This window comes from Talaromyces amestolkiae, assembly GCF_001896365.1.
Source record: "Talaromyces amestolkiae strain CIB chromosome Unknown scaffold5.1, whole genome shotgun sequence".
NCBI classification, from domain to species: domain Eukaryota; kingdom Fungi; phylum Ascomycota; class Eurotiomycetes; order Eurotiales; family Trichocomaceae; genus Talaromyces; species Talaromyces amestolkiae.
Window position 1 is genome coordinate 665,029 of NW_024468041.1, and position 17,545 is coordinate 682,573.

The window sequence follows — 17,545 nt, forward strand, 5'->3', positions numbered from 1 at the left end:
CCATCTCAATTTTTCTACTGGTTCACGGCTTCAAGAAAAAGGGTCCCTCCCGTCTTACCATTCATTCTCCCCGTCTATCAGAAGGAGAATCATGACCCATAATTTCCTTCTTCTTTCTACCTAACTCAATCTAGGCTCACGACCTTTTTCTAGGCTAGCCGACCAGTTTCAACTGAGTCTGCCACTGGGTGAGCGAACGTCGTTCGCCGAATGACTGTCTGACTGACTGACTGCTTTGGGCCCAAACGGCCTTGACTCAAAACGGACAAGCTTGATTCTTTTAGTCTTCAGATCAGTAGGTGGAAGGTCGATGGTCTGGGTCCCTTGAAAGTCATAACTATATATCAGATCCATTCTGTTCCCGTTCAATATCGCTCCATTATTCAACAATTCAAAGATCATACACTCAACCTAGAGGGTCTGTTATATACAGAAACCTCTTGATTTTTTTTCTATCCTACCTTATATTCTTCCTTAGACAAGACTTCATTCTTGTCTTCTCTTCTCCTCTTCTACCTACTGCGTGCGCGTGCCTATTGTGCCTGCACCCCCACCAATCATCCACCCACACCGCCTCTTCTATCATCGCATCTTTTGTGTCTGAGTCTTCTTCTTCTCGACACACAACCTTCGCATATACATTATCCTTCTAAATATCGTTGATTTTTTTTTATTAATATTTGGCTTATTCATATTTTCTTCTTGCTATTAACCCTTTTGCTCACTCGATTTCGACCTTGATTCTTGATAATTTTCTTCCCGCACATACCATGATGGCTCGATTTACGCAACAACCATTTGAATTCTACCAAGAGTCGTCCTCAACGTTAGAGTCAAAACCTACATTCTGCGAGGAAGATGAGATGAGTGTGTTGGACGACAAGATCCTCGACTCGACCTCAGATGTGGCCGGCATATCCGATCCTCGACGGTCGTCGTATGATCAACATACAGATGCTCTTTCCTACCGAGAATCAGTCTGGGGTGACTTTGCACATCAGCAACAACAACCACAACAACAACATCATCATTCACATGTTGCACCGCCGCTGCATCCTGAGGCCTCTCGGCAAGATTCGCATGTGCCTGCATCCATACCCATGTACGACCCGAGCAATCAATTCATGCGCTTAGATACTGCGCAGACCAATGCTGCCTATGCACAACAGACCGCTTGGCCCATGTCCCGAGGTTCTGGTTCGTGTACGCCCACACCTGTATATGATCAGTTCGCACAAGACTACGATGCAAGCTCTGCGGGCGCATTCTCCGGTGGTGCCGTCGGTCCTGTATCGGCTATCAACTTTGGTCAAATGTCTTCCTACAGGAGCAACATATTCGGCGCTCCCGGCAGTGTGGCCATGTCTCCGCAGTCGAGTCAGGGCTGGATGCAGACTGGTGAAATGGTGGATGGACGACCAGCTCGAAGTCCCACGTATCGAACGGACTCGAATATGCATCTTCGTCGCGACGGTATTCGCAAGAAGAATGCTAGATTTGAGATTCCTGCCGAACGAACCCTAAGCAACATCGACCAGCTGATCGCGCAGTCGACCAACGAAGACGAGATCAAGGAACTCAAGCAGCAGAAGCGTCTCCTCCGAAATAGACAAGCAGCGTACGTTCTTTCCTTGCAATTTAGTGGAACGAAGACTAACATTAATAGACTCGACTCCCGCCAACGAAAAAAGCTTCACACTGAGAAACTGGAGGAAGAAAAGAAGCAATTTACCACTGTCATCACTGATCTTGAGGAAGCCCTGCACAACATGAAAATTCGTGAAGGCGAGCTACTGCGAGAAAAGGCTGAATGGTTGGCCACTCAACAACAGTTTTCACAGTGGATCGAGGGTCTGCGAATTGAAAAGGACGAACTCATTCGTGTTCACACATTGGAGACCGCGGAACTGCGCAAGAAGAACAATATCCTTCGCGAGACCATGGAGAAAATGGAGCAGCAATTCAAGTCGATAGGACACCAGCAGCCAAATGCTTTTGCTTCCAACGGATACAACGACTTTGAGGGTCTTCACATGGAAACCGGTCCATGGGACGAACTGTCTCTGGTTAACAACATCTCTCTCGAGGCCGAGGGTTTGAGTGCACCGGTGGTTGATGCTAATGCTAGCAACAATAACAACGGTCATGAGAATATGACAGCGCTCGTTCCCGTCAAGAATGAGAAAGCCGAGAGGATCTTCAACAGCCAAAACAGCGACTATCCCTTCAGCTGGAACGCATTCTACATGTGCTTGCTATTCGGCGCCTTCATTGCCTCAAACGGCAACTCCCTGTCTTCTCCAGCCGCTCTTCCTCAACTCTCAGACGAATACCGCGCCGAGTCAGCTAATGTCCTCAAAGCCGTTCTCGCCTCTGCCCCTGTCGACGTGACATCCTCTGCTATCCAGCAAGCTCATGCCCCCGTCCAATCAGGCCTGCCAGCCACCATTTCCGGCGCCGAAATGGCCCATTTGACCGGCGCTCAAGCATCGACACTCGACGAACTCCACAACAATCTCGCCCTCCCCTCCAAACAGCAGGAAAACGAACAAGTCTTTGCCCTCAACGCAGAACAATACAATACTCTAACTACTTTCCAAGAAGATGACCACACCATGGACTTTGGCGATAAGCCATCTGGACAGCCGCAACCATCAAACCTTCAACAAGCCCTTGCAGCCATGCGAGGAAATAACGATGGCAGAATGTCGGACGTCTATTCGCGATCATTGATGTGGGACCGTGTTCCTGAGAAAGTCGTTCGTGATTTCCAGCGTATGGTTCGGGAGTGCGGTGCGACCAAGTGATCTCCTACTTGCCCCTGTTTCGGCCTTTGAGCTCTGCTCTGCTGCTTGCAAGTCAATCGATACCGGCATGGTACAAAGACTAGGCTGGCCTAGCCTTACCACCCGGCCTTATCTGATCAACCCATACATCTTCATATGAATACGACAGGAATTTCAAAGCGTACGGCGCGCTTTTCAAAAGAACGGCCGGTAGCCCAACGCTCCCCTCCACCTATATATATTTATCCCTCATTTCCTTTGTTCATATCAGATGTGTTTTTTCTACGATACGAATCTTGCATGATGATATGACTACTCTCGAACTTTTTGTGTGTTGTTTGGCTTTCTGTTTCCGTGTCTGTGTCAGCACTTTTAGCGAAGCGAGTTCAGCAAGCGTTGTCTTTTGTTTTTTCCTGATTTCTGCAGTTCTTTCGGCGTTGCTTTTTTTAACGAGTTTGATAACGGTCGGATGGATTGATGATTTTACGATTGATTGACTTGTTTACCGAATTGACGAAGAAAGAAAAAAGAGACCCTCCCTTTCCAAGCCATTGGAGTTTCCAACTTGGGGGATTGATGTGTGCGAACACCAGGGTTTTATGACTTGTTTTTGTTCCTTTATTCTTGTACATTTTTTTTTCTCTTGACCACTACTGAGTGAGTCACGGTCTTGTTTCAGAATGATTATGTTTTTATATATTTTCAACATTGAATGTATCTACCTATTCTACCACTTCTCCCATCCTCATCCTTTACCTTCATACTCTGTGGCCCTATATATGTACGGCTATCTCACTTCTTTGTTCTTCGCGTTTTGCGGATATTGTCCTTCAAGCATATCTCTATATAACGACAGCAAATTACCAGATCTCCAGTTACGAGTCAAGAAAATGATTTTCTTTTCTTCTATGTATGGAAACCGTAAATCATAAGAAGTGGTGAAGCCAGAGGACACCTGGGCATCTGGACATAGAGGAGTTGATCTTGGTCAGGTCTGTACATGTATATCTCCTGTCTTCTGAAGAAATCTTTCATCACAAATCCTCCCCATCTCAGAAAGATGGTGACTACGTAATACTCAATGCAAATAATTAAATGTAATTCTTCTTCCATTTAATGTTAATCATACAGCGAGACTAAGAGGCCCATTTCTCAAGCCCATAGCTCAAGAAACTAGAAGCAAGACTATTCCTCCGCTGCCTAGTCTAACAAAGTCCAAATCCAAGTCAAAGGCAAGGGTATCAGACGTCCAATCAACAATCCTAACGATATAGAAAAGAAAAATAAACCGAGGAATGGTTTTGAACGCCAAGTACGCATGGCGATGCGATGCAGTCATATCATGGTCATAGTATTGGCATGATAAATGTATGTATGAACCACTGAAGGGACATATTTGCAAAGAGGGGACTGACTCAATGTTCTACGCCTCTCTATTTCTGATCACTGTACTGTCAGTTAGTTTCAAAAGAGCTGACGAGGTTGAAGTGACGAGCTTAGAAGTGGACAAAGTCCTGCTGTCCCGAAAGCTCTCTATCGTCAGTACCACCCTCGACAAACTCCATCATGGGCTCATCCTCATCGGAATCAAGCTCATCCGAGTCAACGTCATCCGAGTCGATTTCGTCATACTCTTCTTCTTCACTGGATACATCCTCCTCGTCCTCGTCCTCACCATCGGGAGACGTCTTTGCAGCAGCAGTGGCTTTTCTAAGTTGTCCTGCGCGGTCAACATGGGGCAAGGTGCATTTCTTCTTTTTGCAGACCCCCGTGTTGGCATAATCAGGGCATTCATAGACATGTCGATCAGTGCATTCTGCGCCCTTTTCGCAATATCCCAGTACTGCAAAATCGCGGCAGACGGGTGCTCCAGGCGTGACGCGGACATGTGTGTAGCGACATTCCGGGTTTGAGCAGCGGCCTCGAAGGAAATGGACACAAACAGGTGATCTATGAGGTGATGGCTCATGCGAGAGGTCACAGCTATCTCCTGAGCGACATTTACCAGTTTGCAGAAACTCTTTGCAGATTGCCACTTTATTTGCGTCGTGGATGTACGGGCAGTCGGGTCCCTTGTAACATGATCCTAAAAACGAGAAATTAAGTCAGTATCAAGAACTTATCTACATACTTGTATTTTGATAACACCAAGCGCGCGGCCTTGGCGTCGTATAGAATAGTTGTGTAGTAAGGAGAGAATCGGGTACCCGTTCGAGAGAATCGCTTGCACAGTTCATTTTTCCTCTTGATTTTGCTCGGTTTCCTGCGTGTAGTTTGAGTTGTAGCGTGATCTTTTGGTAGGACTGCGATGTCGAATACGCACCTCTTAGCCACCACAGCGCCGAGACGGTGGAGGTTCCCTTTCTTGCTGCGAACAAAGGTGACACCTCCGACGACCACTTTCTTCGGTGTGGCGTTTGCGTTTTTGGGGTCGTCTGATAAGGTCAGTATGTGATGAATAAACAATCCATGGAAAAATACATACTCGATTGCCGGATCAATTTGCTTCCACCTCGTACCACCTGAAAAGGTGTATCGTGTATGTATATCTGATACGAAGACGATGGCTGAGTCGCAACACCGCTTGGCCCTGCTGCAGGAGTGGCATGCACACTGTGAACACCCTGGGCGTATCGCATGACTTTGGCCTCCTCCGCCTTCGCCCTCTTCTCGCGTTTCGTCTTTTCGGTTTCTGCGATAGCTTTTGTTCGTGCTTGGACTTCTTTGTCATAGATGGATGTGTTGATTAGTTGCATATGACGGTCTCTTTTCGCAATCCATCCATTTGTGCTGGCCGGTGGCGGCGTCGCGTTGTCGGTACTGTCAGTTTTCGATGCGTCTGCCGTGTTATTGTTGAGAATTAGGGTACGGTTTCTATGCGCTGCTGGGCGACCCCTAGCACCTCGTCCGCGATAAGGAGCCCATCCAGCGCGAGGATGACGGGCATGGTAGCCGGTAGGAGGTGCTGGATGTTGGTGTTGATTCTTGTGTTGGTTGATTTGGCCTGCGCGCGTCAAATTTATGGTTCTACTTGGAGTTACTTTAGAAAAGGACTTACCAGCTAGCTGGCCGATCTTGGCTAGAAGCTCTTGCTCTTCTGTCATGTTTGACTGGCGATATATGTGTTGAGTGAGGTGAAAGCAAGTTGGATGGATTAATCTAAGGTCTTGGGAGATGCCGCCACTTCTCTCATTTGCCGCTTCATGCTCAGTCACGTGCCAGATTGTTATCTAACCAACTTGAAAATAGCAACAAAGCTGATGTTAAGTGGATATTTAGTTAACATTGAATTAAGAGTGATAATATCATTACCTTCGTTCCAAGAGTCAGATAGGCTTATAGTGATTGCTGGTTGTGAGTGATCCCCAATCTAATTTATCAAAGAACGAAGTCACCAGAGCAATAGACTCAAATTGTATGTATCAAATGGTCAAATAATAAAGAGAATGACCCATATGCCCTTCCTAGATGTTGTACAGGAGCTTCTTTCACCAACTCAAAGTACAGTAGTTTGCACGTTCAGAGTAACAACTCACACTCTCTTCTCTTTCCTCTGAAACAGCGCTAGGAATTTCCTAGTCTACATACAGCTAGATCCAGAATAACTCTGGCTCGTGTAACCTTCACCTTGGGGTATTGCGCATACGCAGACTTGATACGCCCGTAAATTACATGTATCGCTGCCTGGACTGAGATAACTTGCCATTTCCGAGTCCCTTTCATTCCTTCCTTTAACACCAGTCACTAGAACATAAGACAGCCTTACACGGGAGACCACTTACATATCTACTGTTTACAGTGAGATCTAGAGCTTCAGAGCATCCATGGAAGTCTCTGGGAATTCGAGGTCATTCCTTTGTGCGTTAAGTGGCTCAGGCCGTGTGATGTGGAAAATGTGGTCAACTCGAGAAATTCCACGATACATTATATTACAGTAACCTGCCCCGGTGTGTATATGCCAGCAATGTCCAATGCCTTCACGGAACTTGAAAGAATGATGTTATCAAAGTTAAATAGTTTAAGTAGCCTTCCACGTAGATTCTTGTTCTCTTCACTTCCAGGCAGACGTCAATCAAGTTGTCGGGTCCATAGGAACGGCACAGGACATAATATGGTAGGTGAATGCGATACACTCAATTGTCGTTTCAGCGCTTCGATGACGTCGACAGTTCTTCAAATTCAGGCAAGATATATAAATTCGACGGCTGGCGGAGGTGGAACAGTTAAAGCAATAAGCCTATCATCGCCACTGCGACTGGCTGAAAAACATTCGCCTGTACAGAGGTTGTTTCTTGCATTAGCAGAGTCCACGGGCATGATGACCAGCAGCTGATACAGGTAAACTCGGAAAGGAACGCCAAAGAAATTTGATACGTACAACTATAGATCGTTCAGCATCCGATCCCGACTTTGTGCTTGTAACTGCACCCCCAGTTGCAGCAGTTGCTGGAGCTGTAGTAGTAATAGCTGAAGCTGCAGTGGTAATAGCCGAAGCCGCAGTGGTGGTCACAGGCTGCGTGTCGCCTCCGAAACTTGCGAAACATACACTCGAGCTTGCTTGGCCACAACAGTTGTCGACTCGTGTCTGTCCTAGACTTGTGCAGAACTGGCATACTCCGTCGACCTCTTGCTGAAACAGCTGGCTAGCGGCGCTGGCAGGCAGACTTGAAGTGTTGGGTAGTCCGTGAAGGTAGTTCGTGCATATCGATGCTGATGCTACTAATTCGCCTGAAAACGTGGCTGGGATCGTAGTCGCACCAATAAATTGAGAGAAAATGGCCGAATCTGCTCTGGTTAAGGCCACGAAGGTAAAAAGGAGGGTTTTGTAAAAGAGATTCATGGTCGAAGATCTTCTCAGTAGTATGATGATGAGTAGTTTCAGGATACCCTGTATCTGTCCGTCAGATATTGTTGTAAACTCGGTGCTTGATCTTACTTTTAGGCTCTTGGATGTGCAACTTTGTCAGGTTTGCGAGAAGGGATAGATCGATTATTCTTATAACTACCCCTTTTTACCAAGTTCGTGACTCAGTATATTGATATTTAAATTTACTAAATCGATGAAATTGTGCTAGGATCGGGAGATGAGTTCGCTATATCAAGACGCTAATTGGTCATCATGTGAGATGGGAAAGGCGTCTAATATGCAATGCCGGACAGAATACGAGAAAACACCCCTGATGAGCTGGTTATTAAGGTTCCTTGGGCACATGGTTTATCTCTTCATCTTGTCGTGCAACAGGCGAGATGGACTCTGATCCTTGATTGACGAATGGTAGACACCCTCGCTTTGCAGCCCCAGAATGAGTAAGGCTAGCGTGCCAGGGGAAGCGTGCCCCGAAGAAGCAGGCAGGCACCTAGTTCTTACTGGCGGTAATGAAAGGGGCTTCAAGTTTCTGGACAATGTCAGATCTTGCTGTAGACTAAAGCTGCTACAAGGGAAGGAGAGAAGCCGTCGGAGTTGGCGGAGAACGCGTGGAGATAGACTCTGAAGGTGCAAACTGCTGTAAATAGCCAATAACACCATCGCAAAATCAAAACGCCTCCGTGCATCAAGTAAATTTCGCAAGAGGCGAGAATATCAAACATTCTCAAATTGCACATCTTCAACATCCGAGGTACCCCCCATTTCCTCATCCTGCTCCATTTTCATTGCGCCGTTCTCTTCGCCTACTTGGCCCATTATGATATTCGCATAATTCGTTTCTCTAGCTTCCGGTTTCAGTTCCCATGTCATGGCAAAGTCGCCGGTTCTGACGAGATGGGCAACCATTTCCAGGGTCTCTTTGAGGTATTGTTCGGGCTGGTTTGTCCTGGCTTTGATATCCGCGAATTTCCAGTGAGAATACTCGCGAAAGAGGCCAAAGATTTCGTCCAAAAGCACGTTTCGCTCGCGACGGGTAGCTTTATTTTCTTGGGTACGAGCTTTGACGGGTTTGGCTTGTTGCTGTTGGTTGTTAGCAGCCATTACCAAATGAGACAGATAAATAGAGCTTACCACAAATCCACCGACAGTTCCGGCAGCAACTTCTCTGACGTTCGGTCCCTTGTGTTGTCTGATATCAATCAGACGCACCTTTCCTCTCGGCTCAAGCGCCTTCAAGGCTTTGGCTTCGGATATGCGCTGATATTCTGCGTTTTCGACTGGCATACAGTTAAACTCATCTGCAACCTTTCCAACAAGCGCCGTTTGCTCTGCGACGCGTTAGTCAACACCCTACCGTGGGTACCGCACAAAAAAACTTACTAGGTATCGTCTTTCGCACATATGGCTCCCATTTCCTCTTGGTCGCTTTCTTTCGCGCCTCCCTTTTCATAGACTCGTATAGCATAGAGCGCGTCTCGCCAAACATCTCATCAACCTTGTTTTTGTGGCCGGGTAGGTCCTTTTCGCTAAATATATAACTGTTCTGTACCGCGAATGAACCACTTTTGGGGTCGACGTTTTGTCGCTGGAGGATGTAATCTTTCGGGATGTCCGTACTGTGGGGGCTATCATTCAACCGCAGACTGATCTGTAGAGGGCGCGTGTTAACGAAGTATGAATATCTTGAGGAGACAGACGTACCCGTTTGATGTCGTGAGCCTCGCCCTCCACTCGGACAGTGCCGATCTGAATCTCCTCGTCATCATCTAGTTGCGACCAGTGCTTCCACAAGTCTGTCGGTATCCTCGTTAGCCACACATTCTGTCCTGCTTGTGTAAAGTCTAGGTCTCCTGTGTCTTCGTATAGGTCGTCGTCTGACAGTCCTGCAAGGTCTTCCTTGCTATCTGGATCAGGTTTGATGAAGGGCGCAGCTCCAGGTTCTTGTTTGATAGGCGCGGCCATATCGTCGGCGTTGTCCTTGGACTTCGAGTGCGCGCAAACCGATAAGATAGCGTCGAACAGTAAGCAATTTGTGTGATTTCGCTAATATGAGTGCGATGGCGAGATATACAACGCGTGGTTGTTTATTGACTTGAAAGTGAGGTCGTTTAGCAGAGAGCGGATTCGAGCTCCAATCTCGGTGGGGCGAGAAGCGCGGGCGGTGAGATGCTGTCGCATGAGATCATCCATCGACTTTCTCATTTACTCACCTCAAAATGTCTATGCGAATTGTTCTTTTGAATATAAGAGGGTCAGGGGTATTATTCCCAACGCTATCTAGTAATTATTCGAACTTCTATCATTCAATCTTCGCCGAAACATTGGAGTATCACGCGTTTATCATAAAGTGCTGATAATAGAGAGTTCATGCTGAAACATGATGAATCGATATTGCAGGGGATTCAATCATAAGCATTTACTTCAGTGAGGTAGTCAATATCAAAATATGTACGTAGTAGCATCTTGTCTGTGGCAGAAAATGATGCGGAGATGCTGCCTTATCGATAAGTGCGTCTTTAATTGGCAGCTCCGCCCACCATCAACAACCACTCATTCCTCCAGACTTTCCCCTCACGACACTGATCCTGTTCATCCCACGATTCCATACCGAAACAACATTCATCATCCCTACTGAGCACACAAGAATAGATCTCTCAGCTTATGGCCTCTCAGAAAGTGGCCTCCGCCCTTGCGGAGATCGAATCATTAACCAGCCAAGCAACCAAAGCACAACTCTACAACGACCTCTTAAGCAAAATCGTCACCACCTCCACGGGCCACGAACTCTCGCAAGACCTCATATATTACCTCGATTCCATTCTTAGCGAAACTGTCAGCATCGTTGCCGCACGACCCCTCCTCGATTCCTTTATTATTGTCCTCCGCGACCTTCCCTCAACCATCAAAATTAAAGTCGGACAACATGCTGTGACGCTTTTACAGTCTCGATCCGCGTCTGTCGAGGAACAAGACTCAAACATTCGTGAGATCTTGGCGGATGCGTATGAGGAAGAGGAGGAATACAGTGCGGCAGCGCGAGTGCTACAAGGGATTCATCTTGATAGTTCTCAACGACTTATTACAGATGCGGCAAAGGCGCGAATGTGGATCCGCATACTCAGGTTATACTTGGAAGAAGATGATACGACGAATGCAGAGTCTTTTTTGAACAGAATCAAGAATCTGCCTAGCAAGATTGAAGATCCTGAATTGAAGCTACACTTTCAACTCTCTCAAGCTCGTATTCTCGATGCTCGCCGTCGTTTCCTGGATGCTAGTCAGGAATACTTCAATGTCAGCCTGGCTGCCGGCGTCGATGAGAGCGACCGACTCCACGCTCTCTCTGCGGCAATCATCTGCGCTGTCCTCGCACCCGCAGGACCACAACGATCACGCACACTAGCACGTCTCTACAAAGATGACCGCGCAACATCCGTCGACGTCTACTCCATCTTGGAAAAGATGCATCTCGACCGCCTCCTAACACCAGAAGAAGTCGCCGCCTTCTCGCAAAAACTACAACCCCATCAACTCGCAAAGACCGCCGACGGATCAACCGTACTGGACAAAGCCGTGATTGAGCACAATCTGGTCGCTGCCAGCAGGCTCTATGAGAACATCAAAATTGATGCGTTGGGTGCTATCCTAGCCCTCAAAGATTCAAGCGATGAGACCGCGGGCGAAAAGGCAGAGGCATACGCTGCTCGTATGGTAGAACAGGGTCGTTTGAAGGGCAGTATTGATCAGATTGATGGCGTTATCTACTTTGACTCGGATATCTCGGGTGCTGGAAATACGGGCACGATGGGTAGGAATATACGGCTTTGGGATGCGGGTGTTGAGAGTGTTACGGAGGATGTCGAGAGGGTCGCTGCCAGTGTGGCGGATGCATTTCCGGTGAGTTCAAGCAGTTTGTTTGCAAATTTCATCGGCTAATTCGTGACTGTATCTAGGAGCTTGCTACTTCCCAGATGGTCCAGTAGACGATTAAGAAGCCTAGAATATATCCGATGGTTAGACAGTCGCCTTTATGATACTAGAGCTTCTGATTATCCACCAATAATAAATTAAATTAGACTTTTAAAGATTCAACTTTTACCTAAATTTTCTTAATGCTGAGCCCCGTTAGCGTCAGATTAGAGTATGTAGCAAAGCTAGGATTATCCAGGTCGTCAATAGCCGAATTGAAGAACTGGGGATGTTGTCACCCCGGAATTCGGAATCCTTGCACGGTTTACTTGCCATTGTTGAAATCGATTTGATAGATAGATTTTTCTCCTACCTCTCGAAATTGATCATAACATACAGACAGTCAATCAAAATCTCTCAAGAACAAAAAGTCCAGACCCGACCATATCTATCGGTGCTCTACCCGTGCCTAACAAGTAGCAATAGCCGACTAACGATTTGATCCTGTATACTAACCATGCCTAGAGCCACAGCATAAATGTGATGTTCAGTCATGCTACCATAAACAGAGCTGTACAATATACGATTATCTCGGTCGATAGAAAACAAATAACAGAGTAAATACTAAGCAGACAATGCCACGGCTTGGACAGTCCCCACAGAATTTCAGTCTCAAACACCTCGCTATAATTTGTGCCGAGGCATCGTGGCCGTTTCGGGTATGGGCTGGGACTGCACGATCTGGTCCGGAGTAAGTGGAACCCGAGAGGCAGCCGGACGGAGTGGTTTGGAGGCCGATTGCCTCAAATACGTAGTATGTTGAAAATTGTTGAGAAATAAAAGAATTGAAAGGGTTGGATGTACATATAAAGCCGATGAAGATGTAGACTCGAGTGTTACATAGAAATATACGGCGTATCTGTGTGTTGCTTTGTAAGTATGGAGGACATATGAAGATGACGTCGATGACCTTCACATGTGAAACTGCCAAACATTTTACTACTAGTGGTAGTAGTACCAGCTGGGTACGATCTGGGGAAATAGTACTACATATATCAGGTGAGTCTAGTTGATAACATAGCTAAACAAACTACTAACTGGAGCATAGCTGCTGAGCTACGGTAATTCTTCACATGTGATGCATTCATTTTCTGTCTGACTGTACGGAGTAGGGATGGATACGACGCTATACGGAGATTTACTCAACTAGTTAGTCGTCCACTCGTCCACCGCCTAACAATCTCTGCCTTGAACAGCCGAGTAAATAATTACAGACAGTAGTCAATAATAAAAATCATTCGACACTGGACACAAATGTAAAGTATGTAGATAGTATGCCCCCACGTGAGAGTGCTCGTACTAAGAATTAGCAACATGGGGGCTCGGATTGGTGCCCGTGGTGTCTGAGTGGATCTCGAATTTACCTCGGCCGAGTGACCGACCATTAGCCCATTCCCGGCCAGCTGCTTCCTTTGCTCGGTGCTCTTTCTTCCTTAAGAACATCCTCTCGTCTTGTTCGTCTCCTCAACCCAACTCTTTACTTTCTCCCTCTCTTACTCGAATATCCACCTCACACGTTAATCTCCTTTTTTATTTCTTTTTTGTGATACCCCATACATATCCTACATCATCATGGCTCCCAGGGTCATTGTCGTCGGTGGTGGTTGTAAGTTGCGCCAACTCCCCAGATTCCATCCCCGCAAACTGTCAATCTGGCTAACATTGACTCTTAGTGTCTGGTCTCAGTGCCGCCCACACCGTCTACTTGAACGGTGGAAATGTCCTCGTTTTGGATAAGCAGAGTGCGTCTCGTTTCGAGTTCCTTTCGCCATCGTAGCTAACCTGGTTGTGCAGGCTTCTTCGGTGGCAACTCCACCAAAGCCACATCCGGTATCAACGGTGCTCTCACACGAACACAGACCGATCTTGGCATTCAAGACAGCGTCAAGCAATTCTACGAAGATACCCTCAAATCCGCTCGTGACAAGGCCCGTCCCGATTTGATCAAGGTCTTGACCTACAAATCCTCCGCTGCAGTCGAGTGGTTGCAGGACGTGTTCAACCTTGATCTTACCTTGGTTTCCCGACTTGGGTACGTCTTTTCTTCAATACGCTAAGATGATACAAAGATGATGCTGACAATAGAAGTGGCCACTCCTTCCCTCGTACTCACCGTGGTCACGATGCCAAATTCCCCGGCATGGCCATCACATACGCCCTCATGCAGCGACTCGAAGAATTGACCGAGGCTGAGCCCGAGCGTGTTCAGGTCATTAAGAAGGCTCGCGTTACTGCCGTGAACAAGGAAGGTAACCACGTTACCGGTGTCACATACGAAGTCAACGGCGAGACTCATACCGCCGACGGTGTTGTCATCTTGGCCACTGGTGGTTATGCCGCCGATTTCACCGAAGACTCTCTCCTCAAGAAGCACCGTCCCGACACTTTCGGTCTCTCCAGTACCAACGGTACCCACGCCACTGGTGACGGTCAGAAAATGTTGATGGCTATTGGTGCCAACGGCATTGACATGGACAAGGTCCAGGTCCACCCTACTGGTTTGATTGACCCCAAGGATCCCACTTCCAAGTGGAAGTTCTTGGCTGCCGAGGCTCTCCGTGGTGAGGGTGGTCTTTTGTTGAACTCTGACGGTGAGCGATTTTCCGATGAGTTGGGTCACCGTGATTACGTGTCCGGTCAGATGTGGAAGGAGAAGGAGAAGAAGAAGTGGCCCATCCGCTTGGTCCTCAACAGCAAGGCCTCAAACGTTCTTGACTTCCACACTCGCCACTACTCTGGACGTGGTTTGATGAAGAAGATGACTGGAAAGGAGTTGGCCAAGGAGATTGGCTGTGGCGAAGCTGCTCTTAAGAAGACTTTTGACGACTATAACCTTATTGCCGAGGGTAAGAAGAAGGATCCTTGGGGCAAGAAGTTCTTCCATAACCTGCCTTTCAGCATTGATGACACTTTCCACGTTGCCTTGATGGAGCCTGTGCTTCACTTCACCATGGGTGGTATTGAGATTAACGACAAGGCTCAGGTCTTGAACTCTGAGCAGAAGCCTTTCGATGGTCTTTATGCCTGTGGTGAGTTGGCCGGTGGTGTCCACGGTGCCAACCGTCTCGGTGGTTCGTCTCTGCTTGGATGTGTTGTATATGGTCGTGTCGCTGGTGACAGCGCCAGCCAATACCTCTTCCAGAAGGTCCTCACTGGCGGTGCTTCTGCCGCCCAGCAACGTCTTGGCCAGATCTCACTGCACATCGACCCCTCCACTCCTGGAAAGATTTCAGTCGAGTGGAATGGTTCCGAAGGCAAGGACCCTGCTTCTGCTCGTGTTGAGGCTCCTGCTGCTGCCGCTACTCCTGCTACTTCCGCCCCCGCCAAGTCTGCCACTCCCGCAGCTAAGGATGTCTCTGAATTTAAGGTTCCGGAGAAGGAATTTACCATGGAAGAAGTTGCCAAGCACAATAAGAAGGATGACCTGTGGATTGTTGTCAAGGGTGTTGTCATGGACGTGACCAACTGGCTGGACGAGCACCCAGGTGGTGCTCAAGCTTTGTTCAGCCACATGGGTCGTGACGCATCAGAGGGTACGTTTTTCTCCTTTCTTGTTTATGACCTATACTAATTATACGTTACAGAATTTGAAATGCTCCACGACGATGAAGTCATCCCCAAGTACGCCTCAGAGATTGTCATTGGCCGCGTTAAGGGCCAACAGCCTCGTCTCGAATACTAAATAGCTTGACATCTATATAAAATATCCCCACCAAAACATAGATGGGTCACTTTTGTTTCGTTTGTAATGATGGATATCTGTTCATTTCAAGGAGTTTGATCTAGTTGTTAGCTTTTACGTTATGTATATTTACGAATGAATTCTTTTATCTTCATCTTCATCATTTGATTCTATAAATTTTACTATAAACGAGCCATATGCCTCAAAATCATCTTCAACCTTTTCACTGCTGGCCCGTCTCCATCCCCGCCTTCACCATCTTTGTGCACTTCTTTTTCCTTAATTTCGGTAGCTGCAGCTTCCACCGCCGGCCTTAGATACCCCCATACCTCATCGCCGTATCGCTCGTCGACATTAAACCATTCCTCCGCCCCGATCAAATTCGCAATAACCTCGTTCCGTAGCGCGTCATTATTTGCGTTGATAGTGCTGGTATCGTGCTCCGAGAAAAAGGAGTCTATATCTGGCACGAGACTTAATGCCGTGATTTTCTTTTGCTGAAGCTGCTCTGGTTGTTGTTTTCGGAATGAATCGAGAATCTGCATTTCGGCAGGTGAAAGACCTCGCGCTAGAGCATGAGGAAATCCTTCGCTGTCTAGCGGGTCGTTGTCGTCGAGATCAAATCCAAGCCCGTTATCCGTTCTGTCGTAGTGCTCGTTCTCGTCATCGTCCCATGTGACGAGACCCGGTTGAAAGGATGGATCTGATAGCATCATGACCACTTCCGCGCCATCATGTTCGTTTTCATACTGTGTCTGGGATTGTGCTGTAAAATCATTGAAGTCGGATTGTGATTGAGATGAGCGTTTACTCGGCGTAGATTCAGTAGATGTAGATCTATACACCGTCCCCGAGCGAGAAGCGTTTATCCATGCTATTTCGTACGCGTTGAAGTGGGATGATTCATATTCGTCTTCTATGTCGATGTTTTGGTCATGGCTGAAATTGTGGTTGTCGTAGAGGGCATGTTCTCTGCTCTTGCCCTTTCCCTTACCTTCTGCTTCATCCTCACGCCGGATGAAATAATTATCAGAGGAGTTGAAGAAGTCTCCGCTGTTCTCAAAGGAGTCAATTTCTGAGACGTCATGGCTATTTGGTTGCGAGGAGCGGAATCCTTCGTGTACTAAGCCAGTGGTATGTCCACCATCCTGATGACCMCCCGCCGAGGAGTTCCCGCCTCCGAATCCGTCGGTACTCCGCGTCTGCCCTGAATATGTTCCCCCCGAAAAAGAAGCAGAAGAAGAAGCTTTATTTCCACTATCCAAAACATGCGCAAGATCACCGGACAGAATTGCGCCGCTTGGTTTCGTGAGTGTATCCTGTATTAGGGTAGAAGCAGAGTTCTGTATTCGGGATAGTAGAGAAGGTTGTTGGCCATTATTTGTGTTTGACGTTGTTGCTGCTGTTGTTGCTGTTGTGGTAGTGGGTTGATCATCTTTCTTTGCTGGAGTTGGATGGCTCTTGTCTGGGTGGTTGGATGACATTTCTTGTTGATTATTTCTCAACTTGATTTATGCATAAGACTATACTCATTTTAGGATGCTGATTTAGTTGTACGTATAAAAGTTGAAGTTTGATGGTTGTCGGATATGTTTTTGATGTAATCCCTCGGCTAGAGAGATCCATGGATATTTGGTGGCTATCATATGCTAGCTCTCTCTTCTCTTTCTACATAGCTATGGCTTCTTTCTTCAATATTGAGGTTTTGTTCGGTAGATATGAAATTTTGAAGCACTAGATTCTCATGGAATTATCTGCTAGTTCCCAGATTATAGTTTTGTATATTCTGTCGAAGCCCCTACATGGATCAACTGACTACTTACCTACATATACATTTCCGGGCCATCGGGCATGTACCCCGAGTCACATTTCTACATAAGCTACCTAAGTACGAAGACGATGGACAAAATTGCGGTGACCATCCCGGTACTAATTGGTACTTAAGCTAGATAGTCTATCTGATGATACCCAGTCATACTAGGTTGAGATACTAGGTGAACACCCGAGTCTTGATCCATTGTCCGAATGCAGCTGTCATCCAGCTTTCGGGCAGCTTAGGTAGCTTAGGTAGCATTCATCAGTGTTCCATCGCAGTCTAGGTAGACATGTCATACACAACAGCACCAGAAAGATCTACTATCTACCAGATCAGGAACCTAAAATAAGAAATCGATCAAGTAGTAACTCGTAATACCATCTCAAAGGTGAGGCCCACTCAGCATTAGTGGTTAGCCTTAGCGA

At 47.0% G+C, this 17,545-nt stretch overlaps 6 protein-coding genes across 6 annotated transcripts; 3 read left to right on the top strand and 3 right to left on the bottom strand.

Annotated features, from left to right (window-relative positions):
• Window positions 1-770: 770 nt before the first annotated feature.
• On the top strand, window positions 771-2,807 carry BHQ10_003343 (uncharacterized protein; the record flags this gene model as incomplete). Its single annotated transcript, XM_040875589.1, has 2 exons — window positions 771-1,618; window positions 1,667-2,807. 2 exons carry the CDS (start codon window positions 771-773, stop codon window positions 2,805-2,807), a joined length of 1,989 nt encoding a protein of 662 aa, XP_040731847.1.
• A 1,475-nt stretch (window positions 2,808-4,282) lies between these two features.
• On the bottom strand, window positions 4,283-5,890 carry BHQ10_003344 (uncharacterized protein; the record flags this gene model as incomplete). Its single annotated transcript, XM_040875590.1, has 6 exons — window positions 4,283-4,496; window positions 4,553-4,858; window positions 4,918-5,049; window positions 5,110-5,221; window positions 5,272-5,790; window positions 5,845-5,890. 6 exons carry the CDS (start codon window positions 5,888-5,890, stop codon window positions 4,283-4,285), a joined length of 1,329 nt encoding a protein of 442 aa, XP_040731848.1.
• A 2,477-nt stretch (window positions 5,891-8,367) lies between these two features.
• Window positions 8,368-9,615, bottom strand: BHQ10_003345 (uncharacterized protein; the record flags this gene model as incomplete). Its single annotated transcript, XM_040875591.1, has 4 exons — window positions 8,368-8,733; window positions 8,785-8,981; window positions 9,034-9,301; window positions 9,355-9,615. 4 exons carry the CDS (start codon window positions 9,613-9,615, stop codon window positions 8,368-8,370), a joined length of 1,092 nt encoding a protein of 363 aa, XP_040731849.1.
• A 699-nt stretch (window positions 9,616-10,314) lies between these two features.
• Window positions 10,315-11,636, top strand: BHQ10_003346 (uncharacterized protein; the record flags this gene model as incomplete). Its single annotated transcript, XM_040875592.1, has 2 exons — window positions 10,315-11,550; window positions 11,607-11,636. 2 exons carry the CDS (start codon window positions 10,315-10,317, stop codon window positions 11,634-11,636), a joined length of 1,266 nt encoding a protein of 421 aa, XP_040731850.1.
• A 1,558-nt stretch (window positions 11,637-13,194) lies between these two features.
• BHQ10_003347 (uncharacterized protein) lies at window positions 13,195-15,304 on the top strand (the record flags this gene model as incomplete). Its single annotated transcript, XM_040875593.1, has 5 exons — window positions 13,195-13,228; window positions 13,296-13,364; window positions 13,417-13,654; window positions 13,708-15,155; window positions 15,207-15,304. The coding sequence occupies 5 exons, from the start codon at window positions 13,195-13,197 to the stop codon at window positions 15,302-15,304; spliced, it is 1,887 nt and encodes a 628-aa protein (XP_040731851.1).
• A 182-nt stretch (window positions 15,305-15,486) lies between these two features.
• BHQ10_003348 (uncharacterized protein) lies at window positions 15,487-16,788 on the bottom strand (the record flags this gene model as incomplete). Its single annotated transcript, XM_040875594.1, has 1 exon — window positions 15,487-16,788. The coding sequence occupies one exon, from the start codon at window positions 16,786-16,788 to the stop codon at window positions 15,487-15,489; it is 1,302 nt and encodes a 433-aa protein (XP_040731852.1).
• Between the last annotated feature and the right edge of the window lie 757 nt (window positions 16,789-17,545).